General features: G+C 39.9%; 3 protein-coding genes across 3 annotated transcripts in view; all 3 read left to right on the top strand.

Annotated features, from left to right (window-relative positions):
- The first annotated feature begins 69 nt into the window (after nucleotides 1-69).
- On the top strand, nucleotides 70-12080 carry LOC103369619 (zinc finger protein 37-like). The gene is made up of 12 exons (XM_008298372.1): nucleotides 70-230; nucleotides 3507-3681; nucleotides 3793-4268; nucleotides 6220-6403; nucleotides 6771-6823; nucleotides 7165-7330; nucleotides 7417-7500; nucleotides 7700-7774; nucleotides 7870-7956; nucleotides 8435-8512; nucleotides 9493-9735; nucleotides 10927-12080. The coding sequence occupies exons 1-12, from the start codon at nucleotides 222-224 to the stop codon at nucleotides 11709-11711; spliced, it is 2415 nt and encodes an 804-aa protein (XP_008296594.1). The 5' UTR covers nucleotides 70-221; the 3' UTR covers nucleotides 11712-12080.
- A 777-nt stretch (nucleotides 12081-12857) lies between these two features.
- LOC103369618 (zinc finger protein 260-like) lies at nucleotides 12858-19147 on the top strand. The gene is made up of 9 exons (XM_008298371.1): nucleotides 12858-13158; nucleotides 14553-14603; nucleotides 14786-14842; nucleotides 14990-15040; nucleotides 15115-15258; nucleotides 15331-15470; nucleotides 15740-15801; nucleotides 16582-16861; nucleotides 18313-19147. The coding sequence occupies exons 1-9, from the start codon at nucleotides 12947-12949 to the stop codon at nucleotides 18933-18935; spliced, it is 1620 nt and encodes a 539-aa protein (XP_008296593.1). The 5' UTR covers nucleotides 12858-12946; the 3' UTR covers nucleotides 18936-19147.
- Nucleotides 19148-19704: 557 nt separating this feature from the next.
- Nucleotides 19705-19751, top strand: part of LOC103369627 (zinc finger protein 260-like) — a 6054-nt gene continuing 6007 nt past the window's right edge. The window contains exon 1 of the mRNA XM_008298382.1: nucleotides 19705-19732. Within this exon, the coding sequence (XP_008296604.1) occupies nucleotides 19705-19732 (28 nt within the window). The remainder of the gene's footprint in view (nucleotides 19733-19751) is intronic.

Here is a 19751-nt window from a genome sequence, read left to right as displayed (position 1 = left end):
GAGGAGGAAACGGAGTAGAAGAAGAAGAACCGCTGTTTTAAAAAAAAAAAGAAAAAAAAAAAAGAAGAAGAAGTGGTGGCGCAACACAGTTAGCTAGCCTGGACTGTAGGGTTAGTTCATGACAGCTGCTCTCATCCGGAATAACGCTACAACTTAGCTCCGGTTACTGCTCATCCTAGTTTTCTTATGACATCCTTCAAACCCGACAGACACCTCGCACTATGTTTGAGGTAACGTAGACGACGTGGCTGCTGTTAAGGCTGCACAGCTGGCTGTCGTTTGATGGGATTTTGGATGTAGCTTAACTGTTACAGTTAACCAGCTAGGTAGGGGCAGTTCGTTAACCTGCGGGCAAATGAGAAACACCTCGCTTAGGTGTGGGTTGACTGCCGTGACATATTTAAAAATATTAAACTCTATATGCTCATACATGCAACCGACATTGTCATAGTAGCTTGAAGGCTAGCTAGTTAGCAAGTGGCGAATGTTATTAAACTAAAGCGGCGCCGCATTCATTAACATGCGTGTCACTTAATAATTCATCTACTGGCCCTGACTGACTAAGTGGAACTATTATTGTGTATAAAAGAAGAAAAATGTCAGACAGATTGTTGGTGGTGTCACGGATAATGTTGACTAACTTCACAAAATAGATAAACGTATTTAAATATGTTGTAACGTAATTACATTTGAGATGAGTGCCACTAGTATTAAAGCTCAGTCGTTTGTGCAGTTTGTTAATAGGATGCACACAAATACATCATAAAACTGACTCAAAACACTGTGGTGATATGTAAACACAGCAAATGCACACTTACACAAGAAACTCTTTAAACCTTAAATGTGATCTGCTAGATTAAAAAAAGTCGTATTATATGATCATATTCTAACTCATATACAAGTAAGACAGACAAAGATAGTGTCACAATAATCCTCTAGTGCAAGTCTGTTCTCATTGATTCAAACTAAGAATGCACCATGACATCATCGGCTGGTAAAGGCTTTAAAATGAATGGATCAGCTTCAGTTCAAAGTGTACACTGACTAGGAGATAATGGCTAAAAGTTGACAGCTTTGTTTAAAAAAAATGTCCCATAAAATAAATGCAACGTGTTTTACAAGCTGAAGTAGTTTTCTTGTTTTGCTTTGTGATTGTGTACATTTGTAAAGCATTGTGTTTTTATGTCCGCACCTCGCAGTGAGCAATGACGACAAGAGCAGGCATATTAATGTGTTAATTCCTCTACGTCAGGGTTTTTTCCTGCCGTAGAGGAATTTTTTGGCAGCCCCCTAAGAGGTTTTAGCCAGAACCAAAGCAAAACCAAATGCTCCTGAATATTAAGAAATGAGAACAGGAGAAAATGGACATTATTCAAGTGTATTAGATATTTCGTGCTTACTGTTGATGGTTGTCTTCCCCATTTCCAGGAAGGAAAAGCCTTGTGCAGGAGAGGCTGGATGTTCTCTGCAATTAGATGGAAAAAAAATGTTTGCTTTTGTTGGTATTGGCAATCAGCCAAAATGAGTTGGAAAGTAAAATGGATATCAGCAAAAGTGTAATTCTGTGCATCCCTTGAATATGCTCAGGTAGAGTAACATATGTTGTTATAAGCAGCTGCAGTAACGAAGAGAGATACAGAACATGATTGTAATATATAATTCTGACTTGGTTTTAAGGATGGTTATCATCAGGTATTGTACTGATTATTATTACTTTAATACCCTAAACCTGTGAGTGCTCTCTTCAAATAGCTTGATTTCAATTGGCAACAACATAAAAGAAAGTAAGGCAGCATATTCTGACAGCTGAGAAGCTTGAACTGGGTAACATCTGGCAATTTTCCTTTATAAAATTACTTAATTATCAATTGTTGCTGATCAAATCGTTAATGTTTGAATTCTACTCTCAAATGTAATGACACATTTGTGAAATGAATTATCATTGGAATAGCAGACAAATGTGTCAAGAGCTGTTGTTTGTGTTTTTGCATGTTTAGTGCGTCACTACTAATGTTCCCTCTTTGATGGACGCGTCTTGAAACAGAGCGCTGTTGATTTAACTTACTGTGGCTGTAGTGTGTTGTGCTGCTGAATTGCACTGTGTTGGTATTTTTAATATTTTAGCCTGATGACATCTTTAAATGCAACAAAAAGTGGACGTTGTCATTTTCACAAAGAACAGATTTATAACAGGAATAAGTGTTAAGTAAGTGTACTTAAAGTGATTGCAGTGATTTGAAATATGTTTGCATCACGCCACATTATCGATACGTGACAATGCAGTGCAGACTTTTCAGGTTAGTCTGTGCTTATAGCGTTGTTATCACACACTGTAATAATCAGAATTCAGACAATAAAATTTGATTTGACATTAATTGCCATGGATTATCTAACCTGAGCAGTTTTCAAGATTTGCAAATTAAACATTTCTACTGACACAGAAATAGATCTTTTTCACAGCAGACACTTTGACGTGTCGCAGCAGGAAAATCAGAAGTGTTAAATAATAATGACAGATTTCTACGTAGGTGAGCTAGTTTAGGGGTCCTGCTATTGTGCTGTCTAGCTTGCTGCCATGACTTAAAGGGACACTTAATAGGACAAAGCCATTGTTAACAGAATTTGTTTCATTATCTGCTATGAAGAGTCATCATGTCTCCCATTCAAAAGGCTTATTGACACTTGTGGTTACAAATCAAGCAGCAAATGTGCTAAAAAACATCTGGCACGGTCACATCCCGGTGATTTATTTTGTCATACACGTCAAATTTGAACAGCTAAATGGTAAAAAAAAACAAAAAAAAACTGTTGAGACTGAGTTGTAACAGCAACTAGGAGATGTATAACATTTTAAAGCTTTACAATATCTTTAATTTTGTGAATAAACTGTGGTCAAAATGGCTGCAAATGTCGGCAACAAAGGCTGAAAAAAATGTATTTAAAAAGCTGAAGCAGACCATCAAAGAAACACAGTCAAACAACAAACACCTGAGAGAATCACACACCCTGTAATTAATGAATTACCTCCAAAAAAATGACGAAAGCAAAGTGTCTCAGCATCAGTAGAATATGAATAGAAACAGAAAATGTGCCGTAGACACAAAACAAGAAACATGTATTAAGGTAAACATCCACCTGTTTGATTTGATTTAACTTTATTGAACTGTTACGGTCAGTGATTTGAGCATACATATGTTGTTGCTTCGTATTTTAAAATTCATGCCTGGCACAAGTCTATGTACCTGCTGCACCTTATACAGTATAAAGTTAGACATTTACTGCGGCGTTAGTTGTTTAACCTGAAACCAACGGTGTGAGTGTATATTAGGTTATAATGGCCTCACTCAGTATTATTCTTTGCATATAGAGGTTTTAGAAAACATCAGCTGTTTCTGCCACATCAAACTTGTACTGTCATGGAGGATTTTTTTTCCTTTCTTTGTTGCCAACACGCAGCCGCACATCTCAGAGGTTTCTCTTAGCATTGATCATTTGTGTTTTAATAGGATCCTGAACTCCAAGATCCGCTGTCACTGAGTCTAAATGAAAACTATGGCGACCAGACTTCACCGCATCAGGAGCCAAAAAAAGCACCAGCAAGCCCCGACTATAACTGTGAGACGCCAGAGATCCGAGTAATCATCAAAGAGGAAGAGGAAGGCTGGACTGTGAGTGAAAATCGTGAGTGGAAAATCTTAAATATCAGCATTACTTTACTGTATGATTTACACGGAGTTGTGCGTTTGTGATTTTTCACTTTTTTTTTGTTTTGCCTGTTACTAATAAACACAGATGAGGGCTTCAGCTCAGAGGGAGAAAAAGAAGATTCTTCTGCAGACATTTGTCTTCCCCACCTCAAAGCATGCGAGAAGGAGAGCTCTGTTTCACATGGAGTGAAGAGACACCAGAGAGTGTATCCTGCGGAGAAATGCTCGGAGGAGTCTGGTGGTGGCCCCGCTGTCTATGGGCAGAGCTCCACTGCCAGAGAAGGGCGGCAGAGACACGTGCTCATAGGCTCTGAGGAAAAACCTAAGATTTCCTGTGTACGTGGCAAGACGCCGGGAAATGTGACTGTGCATCAGTGCAATAACACGGGAGAGAAACCCTTCTCCTGTCCAGTACGTGACCCGACCCCCGGTCACAAAACGAACATTAAGTCCCATCAGAGGAACGATGCAGGGGAGGAATGTTACGCCCAAGATGAGAGCACATCTTTGCACACAGAAGCAGAATTACATCAGACCAAAAGATCAGCACCTTACCAAACCGTATGTTGACACAGTTTTTGTGATTATTTATGCAAAGTTATGCAACCATTAATGTTGACATTTTTTGTCTTCTTTTTTTCTCATGGTAGTTTTTGTACTTATCTAGGAGTGGAATGTTTTGTTCATTGGTTGTTTGTGAATGCATTTTAGTGATGTAATAATGGGCCTCATGCAAGAACCACTGGTCTGTCTTGAAGTCAGCCCTTCTGAGATCCTGTCCTGCTGTGTTTTCAGTCTGAGTGATGTGTGTTCTTAAGTTGTTCTGTTCTTCGGCAGTTTGAATTCGAAAAAAAGTTATGACATTTTAATGCAACGCTTCTGTTTTTGTTGTGGACAGTTTTTGTCTATTTAGCTCCATTGGGTTGATAGCAACAAAAAGAGGGAACGCTGTAACACATTGTTGAACAGGAGGACTGTGGATTTTTTCCGGCACCACTTAATTTGTAAGAAGGCATCTTTTATGTCCAGTACGTGGAGGAAGAATAATTGCAGCATACTAAGCCTGTTTCAATATTCACATGGGTACCTGACTATTGTTTTAAGACCTAATTGAAGATGGCTTGTACAAGCAGTTTAAGAGAATTTATGGTATTCACCAGTTTTCCCATGAACAGAAGTTTTGTCCTTGGTACAAACTAAATTCACAGCCCTGTTGCACACGTCATGGACAGAAACAACTGCTAGGAAAATACTCTGTTGCACCGAGCAGTGTAACGTCACCTACTGTAGGCTACAAAGACTTCTTGATTGTCACATTAACTTGACTGAACTCCTGTTTGTCATGGACCACTTTCCATTACGTACCATCTAATTCCACATAAACGATTCTTTCTTGATGTCACTGTACAGAACTGTGGTGATGATACACCGTTAGCAGCTGTGATTCTATGAATAACAAAGATCCTCTATTTATTTAAAGTCTGACCACAGCACTTTTGGTTCCACAGTGATTACTTGGTACCATTTGGTGCGATCATAAAGATTCTAAAAGGCAAAAATTGTACTTGGTTTAAATTTGATTGCCACATCCTTTGAAATCATCTCCCTGTGCACTGATGCGCAGCTGCCAGCACTCCTGCCACATGTGGAACGCTCCCTGGAAGTCCTGTTCTGTTAGTTCATTAAGCACCATCTGTGATGAGTGCTGAATCTCCCCCACTGTGTCAAAAAGGCCATCCGTCAACTTGAATGTCCCTGTGAGGAGGAGGAGGAGGAGGAGGAGGAGGAAGTTGCATTAAGCCAAATCTTGTGAGTCGGGCTGGTGGAGAGCAACAATTGCATTGTTGTGGGCAAAAAAACCTGTTAAATCAACGTGGTGTGAGGATGGATTCACAGTGCTCAGCTCTGTGACCTGTTGAGGAAAATGACAAGCATGCTCCTGGTCCAAACGTGATGGCCCTTCTCTGGTCTCTTCTACTGTGAAACTCCTGTCATGTTGCTCAGTGGTAGACACAGAACCCCATCTCATCACCAGTGGCGGATCATTGTGGCTGCAGATGTTTGTTCTCTGCTCTCGTTGAGGTTTATGGTGAAATAGCAAATGTGCACCAACTAGTGGTCACGATAAAGCGTGTAACATCGCGTGTAGCTATGCTCCACTCTGTTCATGCTCAACAGGCAGCAGCTTCAGAACATTTTGATTGCACCTTGTTTGAGTCCATTTTGCTCATGATGAAATCTTCAGATGTGTACCTCCTTACAAACAGGCAGCAATAATTAAGCTGAAATGAGGCGTTGGTTGAGCAATTGAAAGTGTTCGGTGAATCAAACTTAAAACACTTGATAAAAATATGAAAAGCTTTTTGCATGAGGCCTGTTAACTTTTTAAAAATATATATATAACTGCTGTTTTTTAGCTTTTTCTTTACTTCCTCTTGTGCAATTTGCTTGGTGGGTTAAGACACGGCAAAAGTTGCATAAAATGCCTCTCAGCTCTTTGTTCTCTGTCTAGGATTCACCTGAACGTAAGCACCAGATACCACATGGACTCAAAGTAGCATCCGCAACCTTAAACGACCAAACTCTCCATCTGACTGTCAGACTGCGGGCGGGGGAGGAGGACGAAGAAGAGGAACAGGATGAAGAAATTGGAGGTTTAATCAACTCTGATGGAGAAGTGGTTGAATGGGATGCCAGTGAGTAATTCAGAACAGCACTTTAACTGCATACCCACGACTTATGCAAGCAGGACACATTTGTTTACTTGGGCCCATTCTTGTTTCTGTTTCTCATGACAATTTCAGAGTTGAGCTGATTATGAATATTTGAAGTAGCAGTAAAAATACAGGATGTGGTCTGGAAATTTGCAACCAAATACATTTTAAACATTTCTAAAACAAGACTTTTTTTTTTTAACTTTATGAGAACCCTGTGTGGCCGTAGCTCACAACATTAGTAGAGTATGTATTTAGTTTGACATTACCCTGGTGTTAATCTTCAACTCGGTGGAATGAAGGATGTCAGATATATTTGAACCTAAGCCAGCTATCTTGGTTTTTACAGGAGACAGTCCTGACCGAGGCTCTGATTGCACAGAGGGTCCTCAACCTAGCAAGGTAATTTGTTTTAAGGTTTAATCGATCAGTTTAGTGATACAAAGGATTCACAATACAGCGGTGAGCCAGACCTGAGTCACCAGAGAGAGTCCGCATTCTGACTGCAGGGTAGATAAATAGACATGATTACTAAATAACTGTTAAGTTTAGTTGTACGATGCTACTCTGTTCTGCCTCCGACCTCACACAGATAAAGAAAACAGCCACTGAATAGTTTGGATTACATCCTATGGCTCCAATTATAAAATGCTTTTATTTTTGTACTCTGTTGACAGGCTTGAGTCCTGTCTCTGCTGAAGCTGTGTTTCTGATGTTTTTTTTTTTATTGATTGTGATCACAGGGTGTCGTCCTGCCTGACTCTCAGCTGCAAGGCCAAAGCCAGCGGGACAGCAGTAGTCCAACGCTCATCATGGAAGTTGTGTCCGTGGGAGAAGATGAAGAAAGAGACGAAGGGGAGGAGAAAGAGAGAGCAGTAAAGACGCCACCCGCCTCGCCTTTATACTGTGGTAAAGACAAGTGAAGACAAAAATGAAAACTGGTAAATAATCAATGCGATTGCGTTCTGAGGTCGTCTTTTTCCACGTGTGAGCAGGAAGGAGACTGAGGAGAAAGAAAAAGATTCCAGTGGTATCTTTGGATAACTCAGACACAGAGAAAGAAGTTCCTGCAAATGCTGGTGGGTGACTGGAAGCATCCAAGAATTTTCCAGTTCATTGCAATGTACAGCAGATTGACAGTATCGGTTGAAGTCCTACACATGGAGGATTCAGTAGACTGTTGTGTTTTATTTTTATATTAAGCATCTATATATACGTTTCTTTCTACATCAATAAACATGCTGTTTTTTTTTTTTTTTTCTTTACTTCTTTCAAAAGCAAAGAGAAGAGGAAGAAGAAAGATTTCTCAAACTCCAGTGTCGTCTGCGGAAGACTTGGACACAAATCCAGGAAGTGAGTGTCTGGTGCTTTAAGTCATCGTTACACATCTGAAATGAAAATTTTGTAGGAAACTGTTTTGTTATAATTTGTCCTTTTTTATCTTAAAGTGTCAAGGCGTACCCGAAGAAAGACAAGTTTGCGTACCAATACAAAACCAGAGGAATCAAACCTAAAAACTGTCCGCCGTGCTGCTGGTAAGACAAGGCTGGGTATCCTTTCATTTAGCTAACTCCGATTCTGCTCATTGATCCTGGTTCATTGCATATTACCTGCGCAAGAAAAGGATACAGGTAGATGTGTTTTTTTTTTTTTTTGCCAGTGGATCAGTTCAAAACCGTGTATGTCAGGGTGATAAAAGATGAACAAGGAGTGTTCATCAGAGGAAGAAGTGTTTGTAATTGCCATCAAACTTCCAACAGATCGCCAACAAAGGCAACATCTTTGAACTATCTGTTACCTGGAAGACCACATAAGGAAAATATGTTTTTAAGTCCTGGCTCTAATCTACCGTATTATCAACAACACATACACAAGCTTCAGCATCAAGATCTGATGAGCAGAGCTGGATATTTCTTAATAATTTATGGTTCCTAAAATGTTTGCCTTCCACATATGAACCATTTCTCAAGGACAAGCCCTTAGTGAAGTCATTTTTGTTGTTCTGTTTTACAGCAAAGCGGCCTTATAGAAGACGGAAAGATAGCAAACCATCTGCTGACGGAGACGGCGAAAACACAGGCACTTCAGCTGGTAGGAGCAAATAAACCAGCCCCTCAAGAGTGTGCAACCAGCTCAGAGCGCAGTTGCTGCTAATGCTTGGAAAATCCTTAGCCATGACCACTAGTTTACCAAAGGAAGGAAAAAGTGGCTGTGTTTAAACTCTCTTCCATTTTTTTTTGTGTTACCTGGCAAAGTTGGGTAAAGTAACGGTATTACTGCTGTGGTAGCTCAGAGTTAAATATACCTGATGCACTTGAAACTCTGTAGCTGCCAGGTATTTTCCATTAATAAACACATCCCAGCAAGTCAGGTCACAGTAAAAGCATTGATGTTGGAATTTTCCAGTGTTATTTAAAGCACTCGCACACACACACAAGACACTCTGCAGAAGATGGAGTATTTTTCATGGTCATCCAAATTCAGGGCTAGCTGGGGTTCTAGACCCGTTGTTACAGTCCCGACCTGTTTCATCTATAAGCAAAAAAAACAAACATAAATTCAACAGCAGCTTTTTAAACATAGAAGTGTGGATATACACACTATCATATGGGAAGAAAAATGATTGAGACACACTAATTTGTAAATTGTAAATTGAGGGGCAGATGCAGTGGCCAAAATAACATAAAAAAAAGATACCAATACAGTGTATATGTTTGTGCATCTCTTAGTTTCTTTGCCTCCATATGGAGACATCAACATGTCTACATCTGGAGATCCAAAGGGTTTTTGCCACAGTTCTCTTCACCTAGACAAAGCCAAGGTGAGAATGTGTAGAGTGGGTGACTATGACCAATCTGAATCTTTCTTTAACATGAAAGGGTACATTTATGTGTGAGTTACAAACTAGTTTCATGAAGTGGGTTGAGTTACTGCCAGTGACAGAGTAATGGTACTGACACAGAATCTGTTTGATATGTGATTAGATTTTATGAATTTTACACGCTCATTTGGCAAGCATTAAGCTAACAGCCTAACCTTGTCTTTTTTTTTTTTTTTTTCCCGTCACATAGGCAAGAAGCGTCCTGGCAGAAAGATGGTTCGTGTGCCAATAGAAATACCTCCTGAGCTCCTGAAGAAGCCCAAAGAGAAGATTGAGTACCACTGTTCAGTGTGTGGCAAAGAATTTCCTCATGCCTACAAACTAGAGAGGCACGAACTGATCCACACAGGAGAGAAACCATACTGCTGCTCCATCTGTGGCCGGGGCTTTAACCAGAAGGGGAATCTCAAAACGCACTACAAAGTGCACTTAGGTGAGAGATGATAGTTAAATGATACTTCAGAAGTACTATAATTTTAAATATATAGATATGTATAGTCTTGTTGCCAGCAAATTCCATAAAAAGATCAAAACCAACAATGATTTTGCCCGACTAAGTGTTGCCTATGTAGTTAAAACCCAATTTAGTCCTTGTTTCCACAGAACTTAATTTTGGTCCAAAAATGACTAAAAACATATCCATGAGTCACACTGTTGCACTGTTTCACTTCTGTGTACATGGGCGCTACATTTGGAGTCAATCCCAAACATAATGTCCTGATGCACAAATACTTGGTAGAGCATGAGAAGTATATTCATCTACATACTATCATCAGTAACACTGGCTACACACTCCAATGCCCGGTTGTTTCAGGAAATAAATATCCTTAGTAAAATTAGATGATATATGTGTGACCCATTTTTTAAGATTGTTGTATTCCATGGTAGAAACTGATCTTGGTGGACCACAGACAGGCTAAAAAGCATTACTAATTCAACATTTAATTTGTTCTTTACTTGTGATTAGTTGGCAATAACAAAAGTATAAAATGTTTAATTTGTTAACCATTTATAACTGCCACTTCAGTTACTTTCATTTTTACCTTTTGAGAAAAATATAGATGGTAATCACTCAACGGAACACATTAAAAAAAATGTTGTCATATATATAGTAATCAGCCACAACATTAAAACCACCTGCCAACTGTTGTGTAGATCCCCCTCAAGCCACCAAAACAGAATTTTTGGGGCATGAGGGCAGGACCTCTGGGAGTGTCTTGTGGTGTCTGGCACTGGCATCCTTTAGGTCATGTGGGTTGCAGGGCAGTGCCTCTTTTTGTTGCATCATGCAGATACTCAGTTGGATTGGAATCTGGAGAGTTTGAAGGCTGGGTCAACACTTTGAGCTTTTTGTTCCTTGAGCCTGAACAGTTTTGTGATGCATTGTCCTGTTGGGGGGGGGGGGAGCTGCCATTTGGGGGTGCTTGGTCTGCAACAACGTTTAGGTTTCCCAGCAGAAAATTGCATCATAACAAGATAAAATTATTCACTTCACTGGGTTTAATGTTATGGCTGATTTCTGGATACTCTATGTAGCTTAAAGTAAAACATGAGTGATGCTAAAATTGTAATCTGAAAAGGTGAAGAGTAAAACACAGGGTTGCCTCTCATTTTTTCTGCGTAGGTCGTAAGGGTGCTGTGGATTTTGATGATGAGGTGAATCCAATAGCATCAGAACTCTCGGAATACTTGAAGTCTCTGCCTGGGGAGTCGAGGATTCGATCATCCCTGCGGTGCCTGGAATGTGGCAAAGACTGTGAGAGTCAGTCAGCTTTACAAGCACACCACGTTACCACACACACTCCGACAGCTTCTGAATCCGATGCAGTCGAACAGAGTGCGTCGCAGCTTCTTTTCTGCCGCCGCTGTGGCGTTCAGTTCAATGAAAAAGAAAAGCTGGAAGAACACATGAAGACCCACGTCAAGGAGAAACCCTACTCATGTCCTGACTGTGGCAAGAGATTCATCAATGAAAGCTACATACAAATCCACCAACGCATCCACACCGGGGAGAAACCGTTCCTCTGCTCTCAGTGTGGCAGAGGTTTCCACACAGCGTCCTCTCTAAAGCTGCATGAGATGCAGCACTCTGGGGAGAGACCATTCGCATGTTCCATCTGTGGGAAGACATTTCGTATTAACTCCTACCTAACGGCACATTATCAGACCCACATTAAAGACAGACCTTTCATTTGTAGCGTCTGTGGGAAAGGCTACTCCAGAGCTGAGGAACTGAAGGTACACCATAGGCTTCACACTGGAGAGAGACCCTACGAGTGTGGAGAATGTGGGAAGAGCTTCATTTATCGCCAGGGTCTGCGGCAGCATCAGCGCACACATGCTGGAAGACGCATCGGGCCGACCAGGCAGCTCGGTAGACCGAAACAGCAGGCCAGGCTGGACATCTAACAGTTACTCTCTTGATGCGTTTTTGTTGTTAACTGTGTTTGAAAAATATTGCAGTAAATTGCTCCTCTTTCTTGTTCTTCTTCCTTCCATTCCTCCAACATACAGCTGAGAAGATTACTGCAACTGAAAATATGCGCTACAGATTCAGTGTGGGTATCCAAGAATAATTTGGACGCTTACCGTGTTGTCTTTCTTGTATTCATGTTTTGTACCCATGTTTTCATGTTTACTCTTCTCTCGTAGCCCATCTGTACAATTTGAGTGCCTTTGTATCCTGCATGCCAAATACTAATACTTAATGTTGAAAAAAAAATATGCACTATATCCTTGTTATTTTAAAATCATGGTTGATGGAATACAGACATTTTTCAGAAACACGTCTGGTTTTTTTTTCTGCATTTGAAACAACACATCCTTATATTATTAAATACGTACCAAGGTTTTTTTTCCTGCTGCAAGGTGGCACAGCTGGTAGTGCTGTTGCCTCACAGCTAGAAGATCCCAATGGGGGCATTGGGATCTTGCACATTCTCCCCGTGCAGCGTGGGTTCTCTCTGGGTTCTCTGGTTTCCTCCCACACGGTCCAAAAACATGTTGAGGTTAATTGGTGATTCTAAATTGTCCGTAGGTGTGAATGTGAGTGTGCTTGGTTGTCTGTCTCTAAGTGTAGCCCTGTGGTGACCTGTCCAGGGTGTCTCCTGCCTTCACCTTGAGTCAGCTGGGATAGACTCCAGCCCCCCGCGACCCAAGTGAGGATTAAGCGGTGTATAGATAATGGATGGATGGTACATTAAGACTTTAAACTTGGTCTTTGAAAGTTGATTGCAAATTGCAGTATAAATTTATGATTTACAAAGAAAAAAAAACTTGCATTTTTGGCAGAATAAATAAATGAACACATCTTTGAAAACTTCTGATTACTTTATATATGTTTGTTGGTCAGAACTTGTACTTCTGTACTTTAAAGCAGACATTTATGATCTGTCTACTGGATTACAAAATGATCATAGTGTTGTTGCTCCTGAAACCACTGTTGAGTATTTTACTTGTTCATGCATAATATATGTTTAGTAACTTATAGCAGGGAAAGCGCAAACGCGGTTGAAAAATGATGCCTTTTGTCCTTTTTGACTTACCGTAGCGTCTCCTGCATGTTCTCGCTCAGTCAGGCTCAAAATCTTCAGCGCGCAGCTTCGGGGGAAAGTTTGCAAACACAATGACAAGAAACCACCACAATGAACAAACCGCCTGTTCCTCCTCTGCTGACAACAGCCTGCACGGCGGAGACGAGTGACCAGCAGGAGTCCGTCTCAGAAAACCGAGAGGAAGAACTGGACCGAACCCGGACTAGAATCAACATCGGACGGGCTTTTCGGAGGTGGAGGAAGCTACGGGACGTGAAAGGATTCAAAACCGATGCTGAGATAGCGACATTCCTGCTGGACAGGTGATGACTTCTGCGTGATGTAATCTGTGAGATTAGATTATGCAAAAATAGAATCTCACAGCTGTGTGACCGGAACCGTCCAGATGTTGTGTTTGTGTTGTTGCAGTCGGCCAACGTTAGCTTGTTGTCAATGCTAAGGCTACTGCTAGTTACACTGAGGAGAGATGAAAATATCCCAATATTTAAAGACAAAGTCCTTGTAGGCAAGTCTCGCCGCTTGGCAGCCATCTTTGGCAACGACCCCAGGCAGGTGTTTTGGACCCACAGAACCAGAACCTATTTAAATGAACGTGGACAGAACCGAAACTGCCTGTATCATGGCACCTGTCAAATCTAGAGGGGGGAAAAAAATACTGAAAATGTTTTGGGACTTTGCCCTAAAATAATTAGTTCATATAATAATAATAATAATAATAATAATAATAATAATAATAATAATAATAATAATAATAATAAATGGGCAACAATGTTGATATTTCACAGCAGTAAAATGACACCTCAAATCTATTCATATCCTTCCATTAAAGAAAAAGCAAAATTCATAAGAGTCACTCAAATAACTAGAAACTGAAAAAAGTAATGATAAATACAAATTTGCTAAATTATAATTTAATGAAGTAAGACATTGCTTTTTGAATTGTGATGAAAAGAATAATTTAAAAAAAAAAAAAAAAACGACAAATCAGAGCACTTTGCTGATGAGCAGTGAACCAGAACACCTGTCAACAGGTGCAGAAGTCTGACGGAGAGTTACAGGAAGCACTTGATTGCAGTGATTGTCTCAAAGGGTTGTTCAACAAAATATTAGTCTACGGGTCCCATCATGCTTGTTTGCTTGTGTGTTTTTATCTGTTTAATATTTCTGTTGAACCACAATTCAAAAGAAATGTCATGATTTTCATTACATTTTTATTTATTATTACTTTTGTCAATTTCAACTTATTTCAGTGACAGCTGATTTTTTCCTTCTTTATGGGAGGGTGTGAATACATTTGAGGACGACATCATCTATCTATATATATTCATATATATATTTATTTCTTGTGTGTTTTATTCTTTCTTCTTCTTTTTGTTTCGGTCTGGTACTGCCTGTTATACTGTGTATAATTGTGTTTGTGACCAATAAAGGCCTTGAATCCTTGAATTCACTCATGTGTAGCTCCATCAGCTGTGGCCTTGGACACTTTCCAGGTTGGAAATGTCAAAATACGTCCAGATGAAATCAATGTGCTTTATTTGAATTGATCTCAGCTGCAGGTTCTTCAAGTCTGCATAAGCCTGCAGTTAATAAGCTGATAATAACCCCTGGCATGTCAGGAGGTTACATCTCAGGTTGATTTATTTATTATTTGAGAATAAACTGACCAATGATGCATTGACTTGCTTTCTTCCAGATATCAGGCAAATTCTTTGGCTGCAGCATCGACACCAACGAAACATAGGAGGTAAGAAAATGTTTGTAGCCTCAGCGGTGCACAATTGGAAAATCGGGGGCACGTGATAATTTATGCAGGATGTGAAACAGATGGTTTAATCCTCGTGTACTGCCTTCAATGTGTGACACATCTGTAACCAGTAATAGTTTCTCTGGATTGTAGTTTGACCTCCATCAACTGCTTTTCTGCAGAGATGATGGGGGTTGCAGAGAGGTGAACGAAATTGCCGTCGAGGTTTTAGATACAAGGTACGTTCTTTTAAATTGACCTGGTCATAGATGATGACCATCATCGCTGGATATGAATAGCTTGTATGTTTACTTTTTGCCAGACAAAAATAGAATATTTAAGTCTCTGGAAATGTACATTTCTATAACTTTTAAAAATGTTTTTAGTCCGTCATCGCCAGACATGCACGATGACTTCAACAGTATTCAAAACTCAGAGTAAGTCTTTAACATACACGTTTTATATGAACTTTGATGTGTCGAGTGTCTAATATATTTGACCGTCTGTGTAGAATTGACTGGACAGAGGACGAGACGTGGGCTCCGGTCGAGGACACAGAAGATATTTCAGCTTCAGAGGAAGAGGAAACAACGGAGGAGGACGATCACAATGACGACAGTGATGATGAAGACTACGTCCCCCCTTTGTGTGTTCGGTAAGTTCTCCACCAAAAGTTCTGTTTCATGAAAGTTAGTTTCTTTTCTCATTGCTTTCTTTATTCCTACAGAACTGGAACTGGTGCCATTAAAACCAAAATATGTCCAGATGCTCTTCAGTCTGTCAGCAAGGATGAAACTGTGAATGATGCTGAAGATGAAGAGAAGATAAAGCAGCCACCAGTGACAGGAAAGATTCCAGAAGTGCAGAGTGAGGATGAAATTATCGATAATCTTGCGAATGTGTTCACCAGGACTGTTTAAAACTGCTGTCAGAGCTGCACAGTCAAAATCATCCAACATAATTCAATTTAAATGAAATTTGTATTTGAAAGTTTATTTGAGACGATTTCAGAAATTTTGATGATGTTTGATGAAATGTTTCACAAATCATTTAATCAGTGAAGCAATAACTGTTAGCTGTGTTACTTCATCAGTTGCTGTAATATTTTATTGATTCTGATTTATTTGTTTATACAGAAAACATGCCTTGCAATCAGCTTGGGAACCAGAAAAACAAAGCTGCTGAGATCCACCACCAGGTGAGAGAGAGAGGCTGCATCATCTACACGTAAAAATAAACTTACCACATGGTTACATATTTTACGTTGTACGGGACTAAAACCCACATTTGTCTAAGTGGAGAGCAACAGAGGGCCACCAGGCCTGTGGTTTGAGGCATGTAGCAGTAAGTGAAGCTAAACTACAACAGAATTTTTGATTTCACGAGAAACTCTGTGATAAAATCGCTGTCACTAGTTGATGTGATAATTCAGCTTCATGGCATTTTGTTGTGTGTTTACTTCTTAACTCTCTGAACTCCACTTTCTCGGCGTTTTGTGCCCAGAACACATTTTTAGTCACTGTGGGTTCATTTTTTTTGACTCCAGTATAAAGTCCTTCATCTGTATGGAAACAGCACAACCATGACTCGAAGTAGCGAGAACTAAAAAAAAAAAAGTTTTCTGTGCAGGATGACATAGTTATAATGCCTTAAACCATTAAAGAGGAAAAAAGTTTCATTTTTGATCTTGAGAATTTGATTAAAAAAAACCTGGAGTCAGCACATGCAACATTTTTCCAAGTGCCAGATGTTGATGTAAATGTACAATCGAATGGCTGCTGCTGTCATTTTTGTTTGTTGGAGATTTTTGGAGATTAGCCGAATGGTTTAAAAAATGATTTAGTGCAGCAACATTTCAGTTGTTGTTGCTGTGTTTAGGAAAGATGAAAACTCCAGCTATGTTTTCAGAAACAGGTCAGTTTTGTGGAGGTGCCATCACAGTGGTTACTGAGAATTTAAACCGTTTTTGTGTCTACAGCACCTGAACAAAAGGAGAGCAGAGCTAAGTCACCGTGAAGAACACAGCCCTGGAAGACAACACAGCACCTCCCCATCTGAGGAGCCAAAACAGTCCCAGGGGTTTCGCAGGCCACACAAGACCTACAAATGTCCAACGTGTGGAAAAGTGTTCCCTCGTAACCAAGCCCTGAAACGCCACCTGGTGATTCACTCAGGAAAAAGACCTTTCAAATGCTTCATATGTGGAAGAGGATTCACTCAGAGTGGAAACCTCAAAACACACATGAAGGTTCACAGAGGTACGAGTTCCTCCTGTCCTTGTAAACCTTTACCTCTTCCACAGACTCTGTGAAATCCTCTCAGGTGTTTTTTATTCTAGTAAAGACAAGTTACATTGATCTGACCTTGCATTTCAATACTGTTTTCTTATGCTCAGAAGTGCTGTTTTATCATTTTAAATTAATTGTTAATTGGATTCTCGTTGGCCTGGTCACAGAACAAATATTGTACCTTTGCAACATGTTTGGGTCGTTAAGGTGCTAACCATTTGGAGGATTAGTTGGTGAACAAGTTGTTATTTGAAAGTCAGTCAGGTTAGCGCTGGTCAGTTACAATAGCCCTCCAAGCTTCCTCCCAATTTTTCGGTACGGTGCAGCTTGTTCCCCACCTGGCATTTTGTTCTCAGGACTGAACAAAATGTCATTCAATAAAGAATTCTTTGAGGGAGATAAAGATCTCAGAGGTGTCATGGTTTGCACTGAGGATGCAAATTTTAAACAATTTCATATTCAAAAGTGGTTGATCTTTAAAATGAATGAAATATCGTGGGCATTTTTCCATATGCTGACAAAACCATTTTTCGGCACTAACACTTGCCGTTCCTCACAAAATCAGCTTAGAGATTTGAAGAAGAGATAAAGTTCACACCAGCTTTAACAGCAAGTGAGCTGCTGCCTTCCTCAGTAAATAACCTGTAATGTTAATAATCTTTTCACAGCAGTTTGATATCAAAATAATGAAGAAGTGACTTATTCACTGCTGGAAACAGCTGTTTAGCTCAAACTGATGTCCACAAATACTGTTGCAGCAACTTTCGCAGTCCAGGAACTCTATGCGTGTTTACTACCACCTCCACAATGCATTTATGCTCAGTACTCATCAGAACACTTCCTCCCTACTGACAGACATTTTTGATCAATGGTCTGTGTTAGCATTTGAAAATCCTGGTTTAGTGTAAAAATGAGCCAAAGGTATCTGGATAAATCAGACAGCCGGCAGACACCTTTTTACAGTTTGATGCTGCAAAGCTCATCAACTTGACTGCCACAGTTAGCAGATAGACAGCAGGGAGGTGCGCCTGTTTTATGGACACTTTCGAGCAGTCAGCAAACACGCCTGTAACTCCATCTCATCAAACAGTAGCATTTTCCACCTGGTGGTGCAACCAAGTACTACAACAAATGAGCAGTACATTTGCTGACATATGTGTTTCTTGTCTTGTAGCTTATTGGATAATGTGTTTTAAATCAATCAAATTATTAATAGCAATTAATTGAATAACATTTAATCATGAACATTCCTTTGCATGTATAACTGTCTATAACAATGTCTTTCATGGAGCAGGTTTAATTCCAGCAGTTTAACTTTCCCCTTGTAAATCTGTTGAAATTTAACCTTTTAAATGCTTGTGTGACAGACCTCTAACAATAGAGAACTGTCTATTAATAAATATCTTCGTTTTTCTCCACAGGCGAGCTAACAAACTGGACATTAGTTAAAGAGAAGAGTCCAGTTAAAGAATCTCCTGCAACACTTTATTTGTGTGGGGAGTGTGGAATGGACTTCCCTGAGAAGCATCTGCTAGAGCAACACCGTGGGAGTCACAAGAAGCCTTTTGCATGTCCCGACTGTGACAAGACATTCAAAAACGAATCATATTTTAAAATCCATCAACGTGTCCACTCAGGAGAAACACCTTACATCTGTTCAGAGTGTGGGAAGAGTTGTGTCACAGCAGTTTTGCTTAAAAAACACGAACTAACCCACACCGGAGAAAAGAATTTTCACTGTGGTCGGTGCTGGAGGGCGTTTTCACAATCCTCGCACCTGAAAATGCATCTCAAGACCCACACAGGAGAGCGTCCTCACCTGTGCTCAATCTGTGGAAAAAGTTACTCCAGAGCACATACGCTGAAAGTTCATCTGCGAGTTCACACTGGAGAGAAACCATACTCTTGTGAGAAATGTGGGAAGTGTTTTTTTTACTCTCAAAATTATCAAGTGCATTTGAAGACTCATGACAAGAAGCTGAAGCCTCCACCAAAATCTACAGGGAGACCAAAACAGCAGCTGTTAGTGGTAAAGAATCAGTGATGTCATGTGGAAATTTTAAAGCAGTCTGAAAAGATGTAAATTTATTACCTTTTACTTATTGATTATTAAGCGACATAAAATATCTTTTAATGGACTCAAGTGATGGGACAAGCAATACGATATTAATCACATGTGATATGTTGTGTACAGTCAAATCCACTGTTATGTATTTTAGGCTAGAGTATTTAAATAAATAAATCATGGTAATTGTGTTTTGTATTGATGCTTCAAGATCTGTGTGTGGAAACAGACACAAGCAGAGTGAAAGAGAGACAGGTGAAGATGATGATAAAGGCGTTGATGACAACTTGTTACAGCCATTCCATGCATTTGTGCTGACATGGGGTAATTGTGGTGACGGGGAGGAGTTATTTTTTTTCCTGGCCTTTCTAGTTGTAAATTAAATATGATGGAAGGGCGGAGGTACGGCTGATATATCTGTATGTTTTTGTCCAAAATGCTTGTGCTCTATCGATATCTAGTGGTTTTGAAGGTCACATAAAGAACCTTTATATATACTGTGTTGTAAGTTAATACCACGGTTGGAGTTCGTTTAGTGGTTATGGCGAGAGTACAAGTCAAAGTCAAGTCAAATTCTTGATGGGGGAAAGCTAAACTAAAAAACATATTTTAAGTGAATATGGTCACCGGGGAAACAATAAGATGTTACAAGTGTAAAACAAGTCATTTCCTGTTGTCAGCAGGTGGCACTATGACTGTGAATGGATATTGGCATATGGATGTGATCAGGGCAGCAGTCTGATCAAACATGGAAAGTTTGAGGAAGATTGGAGCAGGTACAGGGTCGTTAGACAG

This window comes from Stegastes partitus, unplaced genomic scaffold (genome assembly GCF_000690725.1).
Source record: "Stegastes partitus isolate 25-593 unplaced genomic scaffold, Stegastes_partitus-1.0.2 Scaffold1310, whole genome shotgun sequence".
Taxonomy (NCBI): domain Eukaryota; kingdom Metazoa; phylum Chordata; class Actinopteri; family Pomacentridae; genus Stegastes; species Stegastes partitus.
This window is presented reverse-complemented; position numbering and strand designations above follow the sequence as displayed.